General features: G+C 40.9%; 1 protein-coding gene across 5 annotated transcripts in view; it reads left to right on the top strand.

The window, feature by feature from the left end:
- LOC117226122 (uncharacterized) overlaps positions 1–14156 on the top strand; it is a 797792-nt gene that overhangs the window by 605155 nt on the left and 178481 nt on the right. For all 5 annotated transcript variants that reach the window (XM_076522565.1, XM_076522567.1, XM_076522568.1 and 2 more), the window contains one exon: positions 6160–6463. In XM_076522565.1, coding sequence (XP_076378680.1) covers positions 6160–6463 — 304 coding nt within the window. The remainder of the gene's footprint in view (positions 1–6159; positions 6464–14156) is intronic.

Raw genomic sequence — 14156 nt, 5'->3', positions numbered from 1 at the left:
GATATTCGTTATTTTTCAATACACTTTATAAAGTACTAAATAAATATGAACAATAAATAGTTAAATGAATCAATCATTAGGTATGAAAAATAATCACAGACCGCGTATAAAATTATTTTCGCGTCAGTTCTTTATTTCACCGTATGTGTTTATCACGCTCTTCGCGGTTACGTTCGTACTGCAGCAAAAGATCAATCTTATCCAAACTGCAACTTCATATTGAAAATTGACTTTATTCGACGTTTTGTCCTATCTTGTCGACGTGCAACAGCAAATGTCGAACACCGACTGTGACAGTTTCAAGAATTCATCGATGCTTGAAGTTGATACCTGCGTCACACCAAGCATAAACTTCTTGACATCGCCGGTCCCCCGTAGTTGCCCTGTCAATTCCGCAGTGACATTAAACAGAGGCGACTTCTATCAATATTTAAATGACTCGAAAAAGTGTTCTCCAGTTTCCCTCTCGACTCCGTCATCATGATGGTATTCGGGACAAATATTTGTTCAGCGAAATCGGAGCCTCGGGTTAATTTCTGCGTCGATACTGACGGGATCGAACGAGCTACCGTCGACCGTGATACAAACCGACGGCGCGCGACGATTCACGGCAATGGTTACTTAGGTACAGTAACTGCAAAAACTATTTCAATCCTAAATTCCCGATTTTTCGATTTAAACTGTTGCAATTTGGTAAGAAGGGAATCGCAATACAATGAGTCTGATCTTATTTTAAAACTTGAAGCCTTGTTTGTTGTTTATTTTTTTGCCAAATTGTTTTTTTCTTTTACTAAAAAATGTATTTTTCTTTCTTGAAGATAACTTTTTCGAATATATCGTTATACCCGGTTAGCAAATCAATTAAACGCTAAGTCCGTTCGTAAATGCTTCTCTTATCCCGATATGTCGCACGACAGAAAATTGTTGAGATTTGAAAACTGGTTATGTTACGCGAATCTACTACATCTTCCAAATTTATTGAAAATTGAAAAATGCTGATGTCATACGACTTAACTATTCAATTTTAATTCGATGAAACAAAATACTGTAATTTTCTGAAATTTTTGAGGTTACGGTACGGCGTCAACTCTTTGGGGCACAGGATTTCAGAAAATAAAATAGACCCATGTTGCAGAGAAATTTTATTGCGTTTTAACCTTTTCGGTACGGCTGAATTCTGCGCGAGGCTATTTCTCTGGACGGCAGAGTCTGATATGTACTGTACAGAGTCTGATACTGTATATTCTGTCTGTATATACAGGGTGTCCCAAAAATGTCTCGCAATCCGAAAGTGGCGGGTTGCTCAGGCCATTCGAAGCAACTTTTTCCTTTACAAAAATTTTCTCCGAGGCACCGTTAACGAGTTACTAACGAAAAACAGTGAGAGCAGAGATCAGCTGACGCGAGTCGGCCGAGCCAACGGCGCCAGCGGTCGAGCGGTCGAATCCCAGCTCAGCTGGAGCGAGGCGGCCGAGCCAGCGGCGCCAGCGGTCGAGGCGGTCGAATCCCAGTTCCGCCGATTAGCTCGGCCACCCAGCGCTAGGCGAGCTCGCCTCTCATTGGTCAGTGTTTTTCGTTAATAATTCGTAAACAAAGCCACGGTTTGCATTTTCGCTAAGGAAAAAGTTATTTCCAATGATCCCAGAAACTTCTCATTTCCGGTTTGCGAGACATTTTTGGGACACCCTGTAGACTGTTGTAAATCGATGTGAAGACAAAAGAAATGTGAAACAATGCATATGAAGACGATTATTTGATTCAAACGATGAGCGAGTGAGCTACTAGAGCAAGCCGCTATAGTGGCGCGTCGTCCAGTGAGATGACATCCGCGAAAGCCACTTATAGTGGCGTGTCGTTCTGAAGGATGACATCCGCGAAAGCCACTATAGTGGCGCGTCGTGCCTGAAAGGTTAAATGAAACAAAATTGATATATTTTTATCAACAAAGAAATCGCATAATATAAAAACATAAAAAATAATAATAATTCAATCCAATTTGTTGTTATAGGATGGGACTCAAATAGTCCCACCGTGCCACGTGGGTTCATGAATGCGCAGGCAGAGCTATTGCAATATTTCAAGGTGCATGTCTCAAAAGGGTGGGACATTTTTAATCCCGCCGTGCCCCAAAGTGTCGACGGAACGCTAGCTTTTCGATCTCGATTTACGGGTTAGTTCGAGGCGGATGCGAGGCGTGTTAACGGTGTCGTTTCCGTGGCGCGTCTCGCTGTCGGATTAATGCAATTATAGGGAGGGGAATCATCGTATCAGGGACTCCTCGAGGACGATAAAGGCCACCCTTCTTATTCGTCGGCTAGACCGCACCGCATCGCCAACTTGTTGCACTTTCAGGCTCTTTCTCTTTTCGTTCTTTATCCGGTGTCCCGTCGGCTGTTTCGGGATGTCGTGAAAACGCCGCGCACCGCGATAGCAGTTAACGCGGCTACGGTTGATGAATGGTTACGACCACCCTTACACTTTTATTCCGTGGCCATTATGAGACGCGTGCCGGCGGGAACCGGAGCCATTTAAATGTCTTCCCCGGACTTCTGGCTACGGGAATGAGGATTTGGGATTTCGGTCTTTCCGTCTTTTCCTCTGAAACCGTTTCTCGCAACCGTTCCCAATGCCTTTGGTAATTTGCAAGCATTCCATAGCTATCCACTGTACCAAATCATTGTTTCATTTCATTAAATATTACTGTAATCGTACTGTATACGTTCGAGTTTCTTCAATATTTTGTTCGAATACGATATTTTTATAAAATGTATAATTTACTGAAGAATATCAAAGTACAGTGAACAATTACAGACTCGGAGTAACTTTTACATTTTTAGTGATATTTAAACAAACACTTAACGAAACGTAATATTACTTCTACGTTAGAAATGACAGATAAAATAGAAATTACAAATGTAGTTTCCTTTTTGGTTTTTTGTTCGAACGTAAAAGTTACTTCGAGTAACCTCGAGTCTGGAATGCTTTGTCAATACACACACATTTGTCTCGTTCCAGTAACGATTTTAATTCTTTGGTTCGATCTGGTATTTTAATTTTAGAAAATGCCTTTATTAACGCTTCGGCGCGTGTATCGACGAAGGTATGAACGATATTTTATTTTCAAACGACAGCTGAAGCGAACTATTTTCATTTCGTCCCGACACCATTTCATCTCGAGATGACAACTCGAATGAAACATTTTTATTCTTCCTCTCTTTTAACCTACATCTCTGTCAGCGAGTTTGTAAATTATTTCGCAGAAACGCGAAATTAAATATTCTTTCAACTGCTAATATGCAGCTTCCGCCGGTAAATTATATTGTAATAACTCGACGTTGCAAATTCATTTTAATTATGAAATAAAAAAGTTTCCATTGAAACGTCGTCTTAATTAAAAAGAATTACGCTACGTCGGGACGACCATGCTGGGAAATAAAGTGCAGTGATTTTATTGTGTTTATTGCACAGTGGAAAGTGACATTTTATTATTTATAACGATTAGACTGCTGATGTTTGTGCAAAGTGGAAACTTTGATCGGCAATTATTATTGTAAAAATATATTTGTTTCTGCAACAACTGTAATCGATTGAAAATAATATTCTTCAATTCTTCCGATGTTTACCGTATACTAGACCTCCCTTGTCAATTTTTGCAATAAATGCACAAAATCCGCAGTCGAATAATGATTTTTGACAAAATCGTTCGTTGAATTAAATCCCATCTGTTTGCTGGTCAATAATATCGATCGCATACTTCGAACTACATTACTTTGAATCGTTTAAAAATTCGCTCGGCGAATTTCATTTAATATTCTACAACTTCACGAAACCGAACGTCACCAGTTTCTATATCAACGTTCACAGCACTTCAACCCTTCATTTGATTTCCAAAAATCATTCCATATACAATAATAATTTCTACATGTTCCGCAAACAAACTGCAATTTCCAAAAAAACCTCGAACACGGCGCACCATGCAAATTCGTTGAATCAGATCTCGTGTATGCGCCGGTTTGTCGTTTCACGGGATATGAAAAACTGGGTTCTCATCCCGTATTCATCATTAGCCAGTGAGGTATCAGAACCGGCTAACTCGTCGTCCGGGAACACGAATGAAAATTCTCCTCACGAATTTCCCTCGTTTACGATCTCGCCAGTTGCAACGACCCGGTCGTTGGAAATTCATGCGCCAACTTGTTGCACGTACCGCATTTTTTTCCGTGTGCTTGCGCACGCGGAAACGAACGGCGCGCCGCGACGACCAACCGCCAAGTTTTCTGGTTTTTCGCTCGTCGGGGGACACGAGCCCGGTTCGCTCGGGGACAGTGCCGGTCGTCATTTTCTCGGGACACGCGAAGCTCTTTCTCGGTCGAAGCGAGTCCAGGGGCGCGCGAAGTGTACGCCTCGCTTCCGTCGATGGCATTACACAGGATATCGGGCAAATAGGGTGGAGAGAAGTCTTTAGGCGAGGAAACGGCCGTAAGGCTGTCACGCCGGGGATAAGCTTAGATGTTCCTCGCAGATAGGACGTGGAACGTGCTCGTCGTTGTACGGGATTTCCGGAGCCGAGTAGATCGTCCATATAGATAGCGACATAATTGGGTCGACATAATTTTCTGCGTTCGACGAGGCCGAGCTCCAAGTTTTTCCCGCGCTTACTTAGACCCGGCAGCGTCGCGTCGTTCATCCGTTTCTCGTTTATCTTTGACGGGAATGTCTGCGTTTCGCAAAGTTCTTCGTTCGGAATTCGTACGGTCGGTGTACAAAAAAGTTATTCGTACGCCTTTCACAACGGAATAACTTTTCTTATAAACGGATCGCGAATCCGTAATTTATGTAATTTGTTTTATGTAATTTAACCGGTTTGCTGTTGCGACCGCTTTGAAAAGAGCGAAGTCGAGCGGTGACTCCTTAAAAAATTGTCAGATCCCTAGACTGCGGTGAAGAAAATTGAAATCTGTGAAGAGATCAAAAATATTTAATAATATCGTTGATTTGTTTTCGACCTATTAACACTATCGAAAGAAGTAACTTTCATTTTCTTCACATCCGACTCGGATGACTTTTATTTTGCATACAGATCCGCAGTGTACATATCACGTTCCTAAATCATTTTAATTAATATTATCAAATTTGTTTATATCTAAAAAAAGACCGCTTAGAGTGCAACTGTTGCGCGAGTCACAAAATTCAATTTTACGGGAATGAAATGTACTTGTAGGTCTGAAAAACTATTCTGGATTTTGGGTTAACATGACTCCGACTGTAGATGATTAAAAGGCGTATGAATATTTTAGCGAGCGACTCTTGTAATAGGATCAAATCCACATTCAAAAGGAGATAATTTCTCACGATATTTTATTATTTTTATGGATAACAAAAAATTAATAGAAAAAATTGGAAAATAAATTAACGTGAATAGAGATGTAAAAATTATAATATTATAAATTATTATGAATTATTATAATTATTATGTTACTTCGATCAAATTCTACGAATACAAAAGAGATCGAACATAATAAAGATCGAATATAATAAAGATTGAATATAATGAAGATGGAATACAGGGTGTCCCAAAAATGTCTCGCAATCTGGAAATGGCGGGTACCTCAGATCATTTGAAGCAGCTTCTTCCTTTACAAAACATTTCTCCGCAGCTTTGTTTACGAGTTATTAACGAAAAACAGTGACCAATAAGAATCGAGTACGGCTGACACGAGACGGCCCAGCCGACCAGCGCACGAAGCCCAGTTCTGCTCATTGGCTCGGTCGCCTCTCGCCAGCTAAGCTGAGATTCGACCGCCTCGACCGCAGGCGCCGTTGGCTCGGCCGCCTCGCGCCAGCTGAACTGGGATTCGACCGCTCGACCGCTGGCGCCGTTGACTCGGCCGACTCACGCCTGCTGAGCTGGATTCGACCGCTCGACCGCTGGCGCCGTTAGCTCGGCCACCTCGCGGCAGCTGATCTCGCCTCTCATTGGTCACTGTTTTTCGTTAATAACTCGTTAACGGTGCTTCGGAGAACATTTTCGCAAAGGAAAAACTTGCTTCAAATGATCTGAGGAATCCGCCACTTTCGGTTTGCGAGACATTTTTGGGGCACCCTGTATAATAAAAATCGCAGGCTATCTGAAGAAAATGTTCCGTTTTTCTGCGACAGGAACGGGCACATGCTGACCCACCGGAACAAGAAGCCGTACGAGTGTAAAGCGGAAGGATGTGGCAAGTCGTACTGCGACGCGAGGAGCCTGAGGAGGCACACGGAAAATCATCACGCCGGTAGCAAGGTGATCGAGAGCGTAAGTCCTAGCAGCCCGACGACCGGCCCTCACACTCCGAACACGCCAGGAAGCAATCCTAGCACACCTAGCACGCCAGGTGCAACATCGACGTCGAACGGCCACGGACATCCGGCCCTGAAGCAACTTCTTGCCACAGAACCCACGCAGACGCAACAACAAAAGGTGAGTCCGTCTTCGTCGACAGCCAAACGCAATTTCCGTCTTCTCTTTCATCAGAAACAAAGCTTCGAACGTTCATCGAAAACTCTACGAAGTTAAAACGTTTCCGCTGCTTTCCTTTCACCTCAATTCACCGTTTCACAAGTATCCAAGCGATGCACGAAATGTTAGCATTTCGAACTATGGAGTAGAATGTGGACAGTCTAAAATTACGGCATTGATCGCATCCTTTATATTTATTTTTTTTATACGATGATGAATTTCTTCGAAACTACGGAGCGTCGAGTTTGAATAAGAATGAACATCTTCGACAGGTTTTGCTGTACGATTGAATCGTAAACGTTCGTTTTCGTCAACTCGACACTGAAGCTATCGAACGGCGTATGGCACATAACTGTTGGTTAATAAATTCAATTTTAATATTATTAAATTTAAATCAAAACGAAAATCGCACGAACTAATCGACCGACCTATATTAGATCATGTCGAAATCTTGGTTACTTCGTGCAGAATATTCGTACATTCATTTTGAAGGTAATCTGTCGACTCACAAGAGAATTGTGAATTTTATGCATTCATTACGAAGATAGGTAAATGAAATGAATAACAGTAAAAACTTGCAGAGTATTCAATAATACTGCTGCATTCTTTTGATCCTATTGAAACCAATAGCAAATGTATTGCAATCGTTTGGAAATATGTTGAACTCGCATATAAATCTGCAGTCTAATACTGACACTGACACGACAGTCAATAATTGAGTGCTATGCACTCCCGTATCCGAATACTTATTTGTACAATATTCTGATATATATAGTCTGATAGTCTGATCATTCTATTATTTACATACATTATCACTAGTCTGCAACTAGATCGGATCTTTATGCAAAATAAAAATTGCCTAAATTGCAAGACATAGAAGCCAAGCACACATTTTGTTTTCCTTTCGTTAATCATTTTAGTAAGCGTAGATTGGTACATCAACATCCGTAATTTCTTTCAATATTTTCACCGTTTTAAATTATGAATACTTATTTTTACCATAAACGCGTAAAATGCGCGAACTAATTGTCTCGAACGAAATATCATGAACTTGAATGAAATTATTAGATAATAATGTTACGGCGACTTGTCCAAATCAAGTCGCTGTAATGTGAAACTGCCCTGTTGTGAGCAACTCCTTAAAGAAAGATAGAAGAGAGGGGTTGCCACGGAGGTGTTTTATCAACGGACAATCGAAGAGTCGGGATCGGACCGTCGAGCGATCAACACCATCTAATTCAAAGATCTCTAACATAATTTAATTTAGTTGTATTATAGTTCGTGTTCTCTATTGTAAATAAAATGCCGCGACGCGGGAGAAGTGTAGTAATTCGTAACAATAATATGTTTTGTTATCAGGACATTAGAAAACTAAATCCCCAGATAAGAGAGACTCTACTGCACACGATCGAGATCTACGAAACATTTTCCAAACGTTACAGGCTTCGATAAAAAAGAAAGTGAGAGAACGAGAATTTTATAGAAAATAAAGTGCCACGTTGTCGATTACCGTTCCCAGCCGCGAGTAAAAGTAAAAATCATACCGAGTCGGTTGTAATCACGGAATATTAAGAAACAGACAGCGGGTGTCTCGAGCCGTTCGAACGTCCGTGCGAAATCCGCCAGGGCAATTTGATCCGAAAGCTTGGCCCCCACGTCACTCGATATATCGCGGCGCCGTTTTCTCGAAATTGGTCCGATATTGGTTTCGTCTGGGATAGGTTTAAAGGCTTACAGCCTCCCGGATGAGTCGGTCAACGCTGGATCCGAAGGATCCACCGGCGTAAGAGGATTACGCGGATCTTCACCGATCGTCAAGTATGTTGCGCGACCTTTAACTGCGGCCCTTATTAATTTTTCCACGTGATCCTACGGCGCGTCCTTCAATTTGTCCTGCGCCCCTGCGGTCGCCGATGCCGGCCCAATAACAGGATTCTGGGAATTATGCGAGCTGCCGCCGTGGCCTACGGACCGTCCGGGATTACGGTTATTGTGGGTAATTCTTTAATAACTTCGTTGCCGGGGTCACTAGAATTGATCCCCTCGCATCGGCTAATTATTGGGAAGCTGTAATCTTGCGGCGAATATTGGGAAATCGTCCTTCGTTAGTGCAACAGGTTAAGAAGTGCTGGTCTCTCGATGCAGCGTATCGCTGCTCTAATTCAATAATGTAACACGTCTAAATAATGAGGCTTACCGAAAGCATAGCACGATAGTACAGTTACTGAAATTACAGTCACGTTTTTATGAGAAATTCTTTGATGAACTTCGCTCATCGAAGCATACGTTGTAATAGCAAATCGTAGTACGAAGTTTGTATAAATCCAATGTTGACGCTGTTATGTAACGTGATACATTACGAATATGTTTTAGTTTTCACTAAAGTTGCAACTTAAGAAAAGGTATAATATGAGAATATGAAAGAATATAATACAAAAATAGAATAATTGAAAATATAAACAGCTAACAGTAGAGTTTTGTCTACTTGTAGTGAATTTGTGAAACACGCGAAAACTGAACAGAATATCGAAATACTTATCTTATTCTCGTCATATTGAAATGTTTAAAAATCCGCAACCTAGTTAGAAACCTAAATTGGAAATTTTTACCGACTAGTTATATTTTATTTGGTATTTCTCTGTTCGAAGCTTGTCCATTAACACTTTTGTATTGTTTCTTGGTCACGTCCTAGCAAACAGTTTTGAAATGGAACAGCATAATATACAACCGTTCAATGCATCGAAGACAGATAACTTATTTTGTAGCGAATGACGCAATAACATGTTTCGCGAAATTATTCGTGTATAAGAAAATCTCTGAAACGGTAAACTTGCTATATTCGAATTAGGTCAGTACGGTAACCTCTTGTTTTGTGGCCCCGTGCACACGCGCCACTGCTCCGTTATCTAACGGCAGACACCTAATAATGACTCCCGCTGTTGTCTGAGTTTCAACGAAGTCTGACTACTGCAACGGTTGGCTGATTATGTGCTAACCGAATCTACTGCCGCTAGCCTACTCCGGTGTATGCCGCTGTAAACGATGGCTGACTAATACGACTGTTTCTACTGCATTAATAATGGTCCGCCGTGTCAACAGTCGGTTTGCAGAAGATACTGCGTTATTACATTCTTGATAATTACGGGAGATAATTGTTTACCGTGCATATACAACCGCTCCGACGAAACAATAGCGAGTCTCTGTTGGACCCGCCTGTTAACATTATTCAATCACCTTCTTATCATTCGATTATTTAGGAGTTCCAATCAGATCCAAAACCTGTAATTACTTCTTTCGAAACAATACACAATTAATCAGTGTTTCGATGAAATATATTGCTTCATGAAGAAGCTTATTTCAATAATATAAATTAGACTATTCTTCGCGAACTCTATTTAAATGACAGATATATTATAAAAATCGTTCTGAGAAGTAATATACACACACACATACACACATTATTCCTCTGTATTTCCTCTGCGATTTTGACCAATTGCATAATCCTCGAAATTTGTATCGTACGTCATTGAATGAACCTTTTAGTTTCTCGAAAACATGAAATCGAGCATTTTCAGTCAATTTTAAAAATATTATCGCATGCCCAGTGGAGCTTCATTTATACAAATCACGAGGGGAGCAAGTAAGTTCTCATGCTTGGTTGTTCACTCCAATTATATGAACTGCGGAATGAATTATTCATGTGAATTATATTATGAGCTGAACTAGAGTTTAGTTAACCAGGCACTGCAAGAAGTTTTGTTCATATAAATGGAATTCTACTATACACTACAATAATATATACTATACTATACTATATATAGTATGATCTGTTTCGAAAGAAGATATCTACGGTCATAATAACTGTCCACTCTCTACTCGTATGTTATAAGCGTAGAATAAAATCACTTGGGTGGACAGCTACTATGACAGTCTTATTATGAAAAAGTTTACTTACATCCAGTTGAATAACTTTCGTAATCATTCGAATATCTCTGCACATCGAATAAAACTTTCAAAATCAATAACTCAATATCTCAATATTCCGGCACCTGGCCGAAAGTCTTCGACCACGTTCTAAAATGCGATAACTTTTTTAAAACTCGACTAACCGGACTATTCGCAATAACATTTTTTTTATCTGCTTTATTAATATTTGTAATTAATGCTACAGTTAACTACGTCAATATTATTTGTTGTTGTTCCGTTTCTATTTTTCGAAACGATTGAAAATTGAAATAAAATCGATGGTCGATCCCTAATATACATTATAGCAAAGACAACCGCAAAATTTCAAAGTAATCGGTTGATTGGATCTCAAGATACCTCGCACACCGTGTTTAAAGTATCCAAACGTAATTCTTGATACGTTTCCGTCGTTTACCTCTAATCAGGTTTCTTACATCCAAAAATAATTTATTTTCATTGCTGGGACCTTTCGCACTTTAGTTTTCAGACTCGAAACTACCATTTAAGGGCAAAAAAGAAATTCGATCTTTTTAAAGATTTCGAAGTGATCGAACTCGTTAAAGTCCCTCCAACATCAGAATGATCGCCAAAGTTTAGCGATCCGGCCGCGTCGAGAACTTGTCACCGACATTGTTGTCAATCAGCAATAATCCGCACTCTCGGCAGCCATTGGTTATTGGCTGATCGCGTCGGCGATGGTACCAGGGGCCATTGTCGGACGATAAAAGGGCGCGAGAGAAAACGAACTGCGCGCAGAGGAATCGAAGATCCGACAGGGGGTTGAGGCAGCCGGCCGAGGGAGGGTCCACCCTTCTTCATCTTACCAGAATTCCCTGTGCCCCTGGCGCATCCCCTCCGACCCGGTGGAAATTAGTTCTCGGCCGTAGAGCACGGAATTATTGCAGCTTTCAAAGTCGCTCGAGCTCGGGCTCGCCGCGCTTACATCTGAGGTTCCAGGTCGAGGAGAAAATACAAAGAAAAGAAGGGCTGGTGGCGAGGCGGCTGGCCGTGGTGGTGTAGAGGGTGGTAGGGGACCGTGTACGGACCCGTACGGGACGGAGAAGGAAGAAAAATCGACGGGGGGGAGGGACGACGGGACGAGGAAGAAGCGAGGGTAGTTAAACCGAGACTACAAATCTACGATATTGAGTTAGAAGTAAGGCGAACCCTTGAAGCGGGACTAATAAAATTTGATGACCGGGAACTTCGTAATGAGAATGAGACGAGGAGAGTGGCGGAACCGAGGGAAGATGGCTCGAGCCTGAGGAACAGCCTCCGCCGGGGAGGTGGAGAGCGCGAGCCGATCAACCGACTATGAAAACTTCTCAGACACAATGACTTTGTGATTTATGATATTTCATCGTGCCAGGACCCTTTGGCCTGCGTGTCGATGATTAGCAAACATTGTAACGGGTTGAAACAACTTTTACGTTTCGTTGGCTCCGGAAACTTTGTATCGAACTGTAGCCAAACTTGAGATTTAATCGTTCTCGGACTCTTTCATCCGTGTGTTGCTGATCGGCGAGCTTCCTATCGAGTTCAAACAATTTTCATCATTTAACTGGGCTTGGAAACGCTTCATGAAAGTGTTTTAAAATTGTTGTACGTATATCCGTAGATTCAATTCTTTGTAATTTAGGATTTTTCGCAATGAATTCTTTAGCCTGCGTGCCAACGATTATCGAGCACCATAGCTGGTTCGAATATTTCCTTTCTTCCATTTTAATGGCAATTCCGTGTTTTAACCGCAGAGCGGCGAAGTGCGACAAATTGTCTTCTAACGCTTGTGATGTACTGTAAATTGACTCCATATCAATAGCGTAGGTCCGAAGTCAAATTGTATGCGTATATCAATTAACGGTGACTTGACGTTAACCTGACTCCGGATGCAAAATAAAAATTTTCCAAGACGACTGTGAGAAACGAACATGAAATCGAAATAAATTATTCCTTTTAAACGTTTTCACAAATGGAAAATAGTGTAACTGTATTAATAAATTCTTCTTATGTCTTCACGATTTTACATTTCAGCTGCACACTTTTGTCGTAAATGCATAAAATTCGCAGTCCAATCATGATCAACATAAATATAATAGATCTTTATCAGCTCGTGGCTTCGACAGAAGCGAGCATAACGTATAAACAATAAACGAGGAATTTATATACATTTCGCTGTTTAAAATTTATCTTAAACTTGAGAATTATCGTTCAGTTTAAAAGCGAGAAATTAATAGCAATAGAATTTAATATAACAGAATTTAAGCTAACATTTAATCTGAAAATTTCGTGAACGGCTGAGAAGGATAATCAGCAATTAATGTATAACTGAAAAGCTTAACTCGAGCAGTTGATTTTCCACGCGTTACACACTCTCATCGTTCACCTTTCATCCGCTTATTCGCGGCGAATAGATTGTTGTTTTTCTTCGCGGCCTCTCTTCTTCTTCATTTTTATGTTAAGAGTTCGTCGAGAGCTCGTCGCTCATTTCGTTTGTTCGAGCACAATGGACGGGTACAAATGCCGGGGACGGGCGACGTGCAAAGTAGAAAAATACTGGCAGGAGTATCTCTTTAAACACGACGCGGCCGGATGCGAAGAAAAAGGTCACTTTATGCGTCCCCGTGAATGTACCAACGTAAAAACATTAAACCATCCTTATTAAAAGTCTCCCGTGACCCTCGCGAGAATGCGGAACGGGACTAATTTCGCGTGGTGGCGTTATTACGCGTGAAGTAAGAGACACGGAGATGTGGTTTTTTCGGGGCTATTCTGTGGACGCGCTTCCGGAATACGAATGTTAACTCGTCGACTTCTGGCGTTGGTCGTGCGTGAACCGCGCTGTTTTTTGACGATCTTTAGAGATGAATTTTTAACGTAACGCGTGGACTGCGAATTTTATGCGTTCATGGCAGAAGCGAGTTGGTACAATTTAATACAGCGAAGACGTTAAAAGAAACTGAGAAATGTAATGTTATGCAACACTTACGCAGACTTCCTTTGGTCTAAATAATAAGAAAATAAATTCTGATGTATTGAGTTTTAAAATTCCTCAGATTATTAACGGATGAAACAATCTTGTGCTCGACGCATTCGCTCTGTAATTGATGCGGACAGTTTTTCAGTTCGCATAAAAATCCGCAGTGTAGCATTGTGTTCGAGAAACGTTAATTCTGTTGTCGAGAAACAACACTTTGACGAAAACTGTTTGCCTGCGTATGAAGACTGAAGAAAATATTCGAGAAATAACACCTCCATTATTTTCGCATAATACAAGCCACAATTTCGAGGAATTTTAGCACTTTGTAACATTTTTACCTTGATAACACAGGAATGTTTGATTTGAAGGCATTTAAAAGGGAAAGATTGATTAAAACGATTAAAACAGAAAATTCATTTTGCAGAATAATAGTTGATATTTAAGCAATGAATGGTTTAAATTAAAGTTACATTCTCCAGCTTTCAGAATTTGTTCTTTTCTGCGATGTGATCACAGCCTTCCGCCTGCAAAGTGTTAACATTCTACGCGAATTCGAACGAAAGTGAATCAATAATTTAACATAAATGTATACACTGCGTAAATTAAAATTGTATTAAAATTGTTGAACGAAGACACGATTTACTAATCACCACAGTTAGACCATCTTTCTCAACGAAGCGGACTGCTTCGAATTAATTTCACCGAACCCGC

The sequence above is a fragment of the Megalopta genalis genome, chromosome 6 (assembly GCF_051020955.1).
Source record: "Megalopta genalis isolate 19385.01 chromosome 6, iyMegGena1_principal, whole genome shotgun sequence".
NCBI lineage: Eukaryota > Metazoa > Arthropoda > Insecta > Hymenoptera > Halictidae > Megalopta > Megalopta genalis.
The sequence above is the reverse complement of the archived record's forward strand: the minus strand, read 5'-3'. Positions and strand labels throughout refer to the sequence as shown.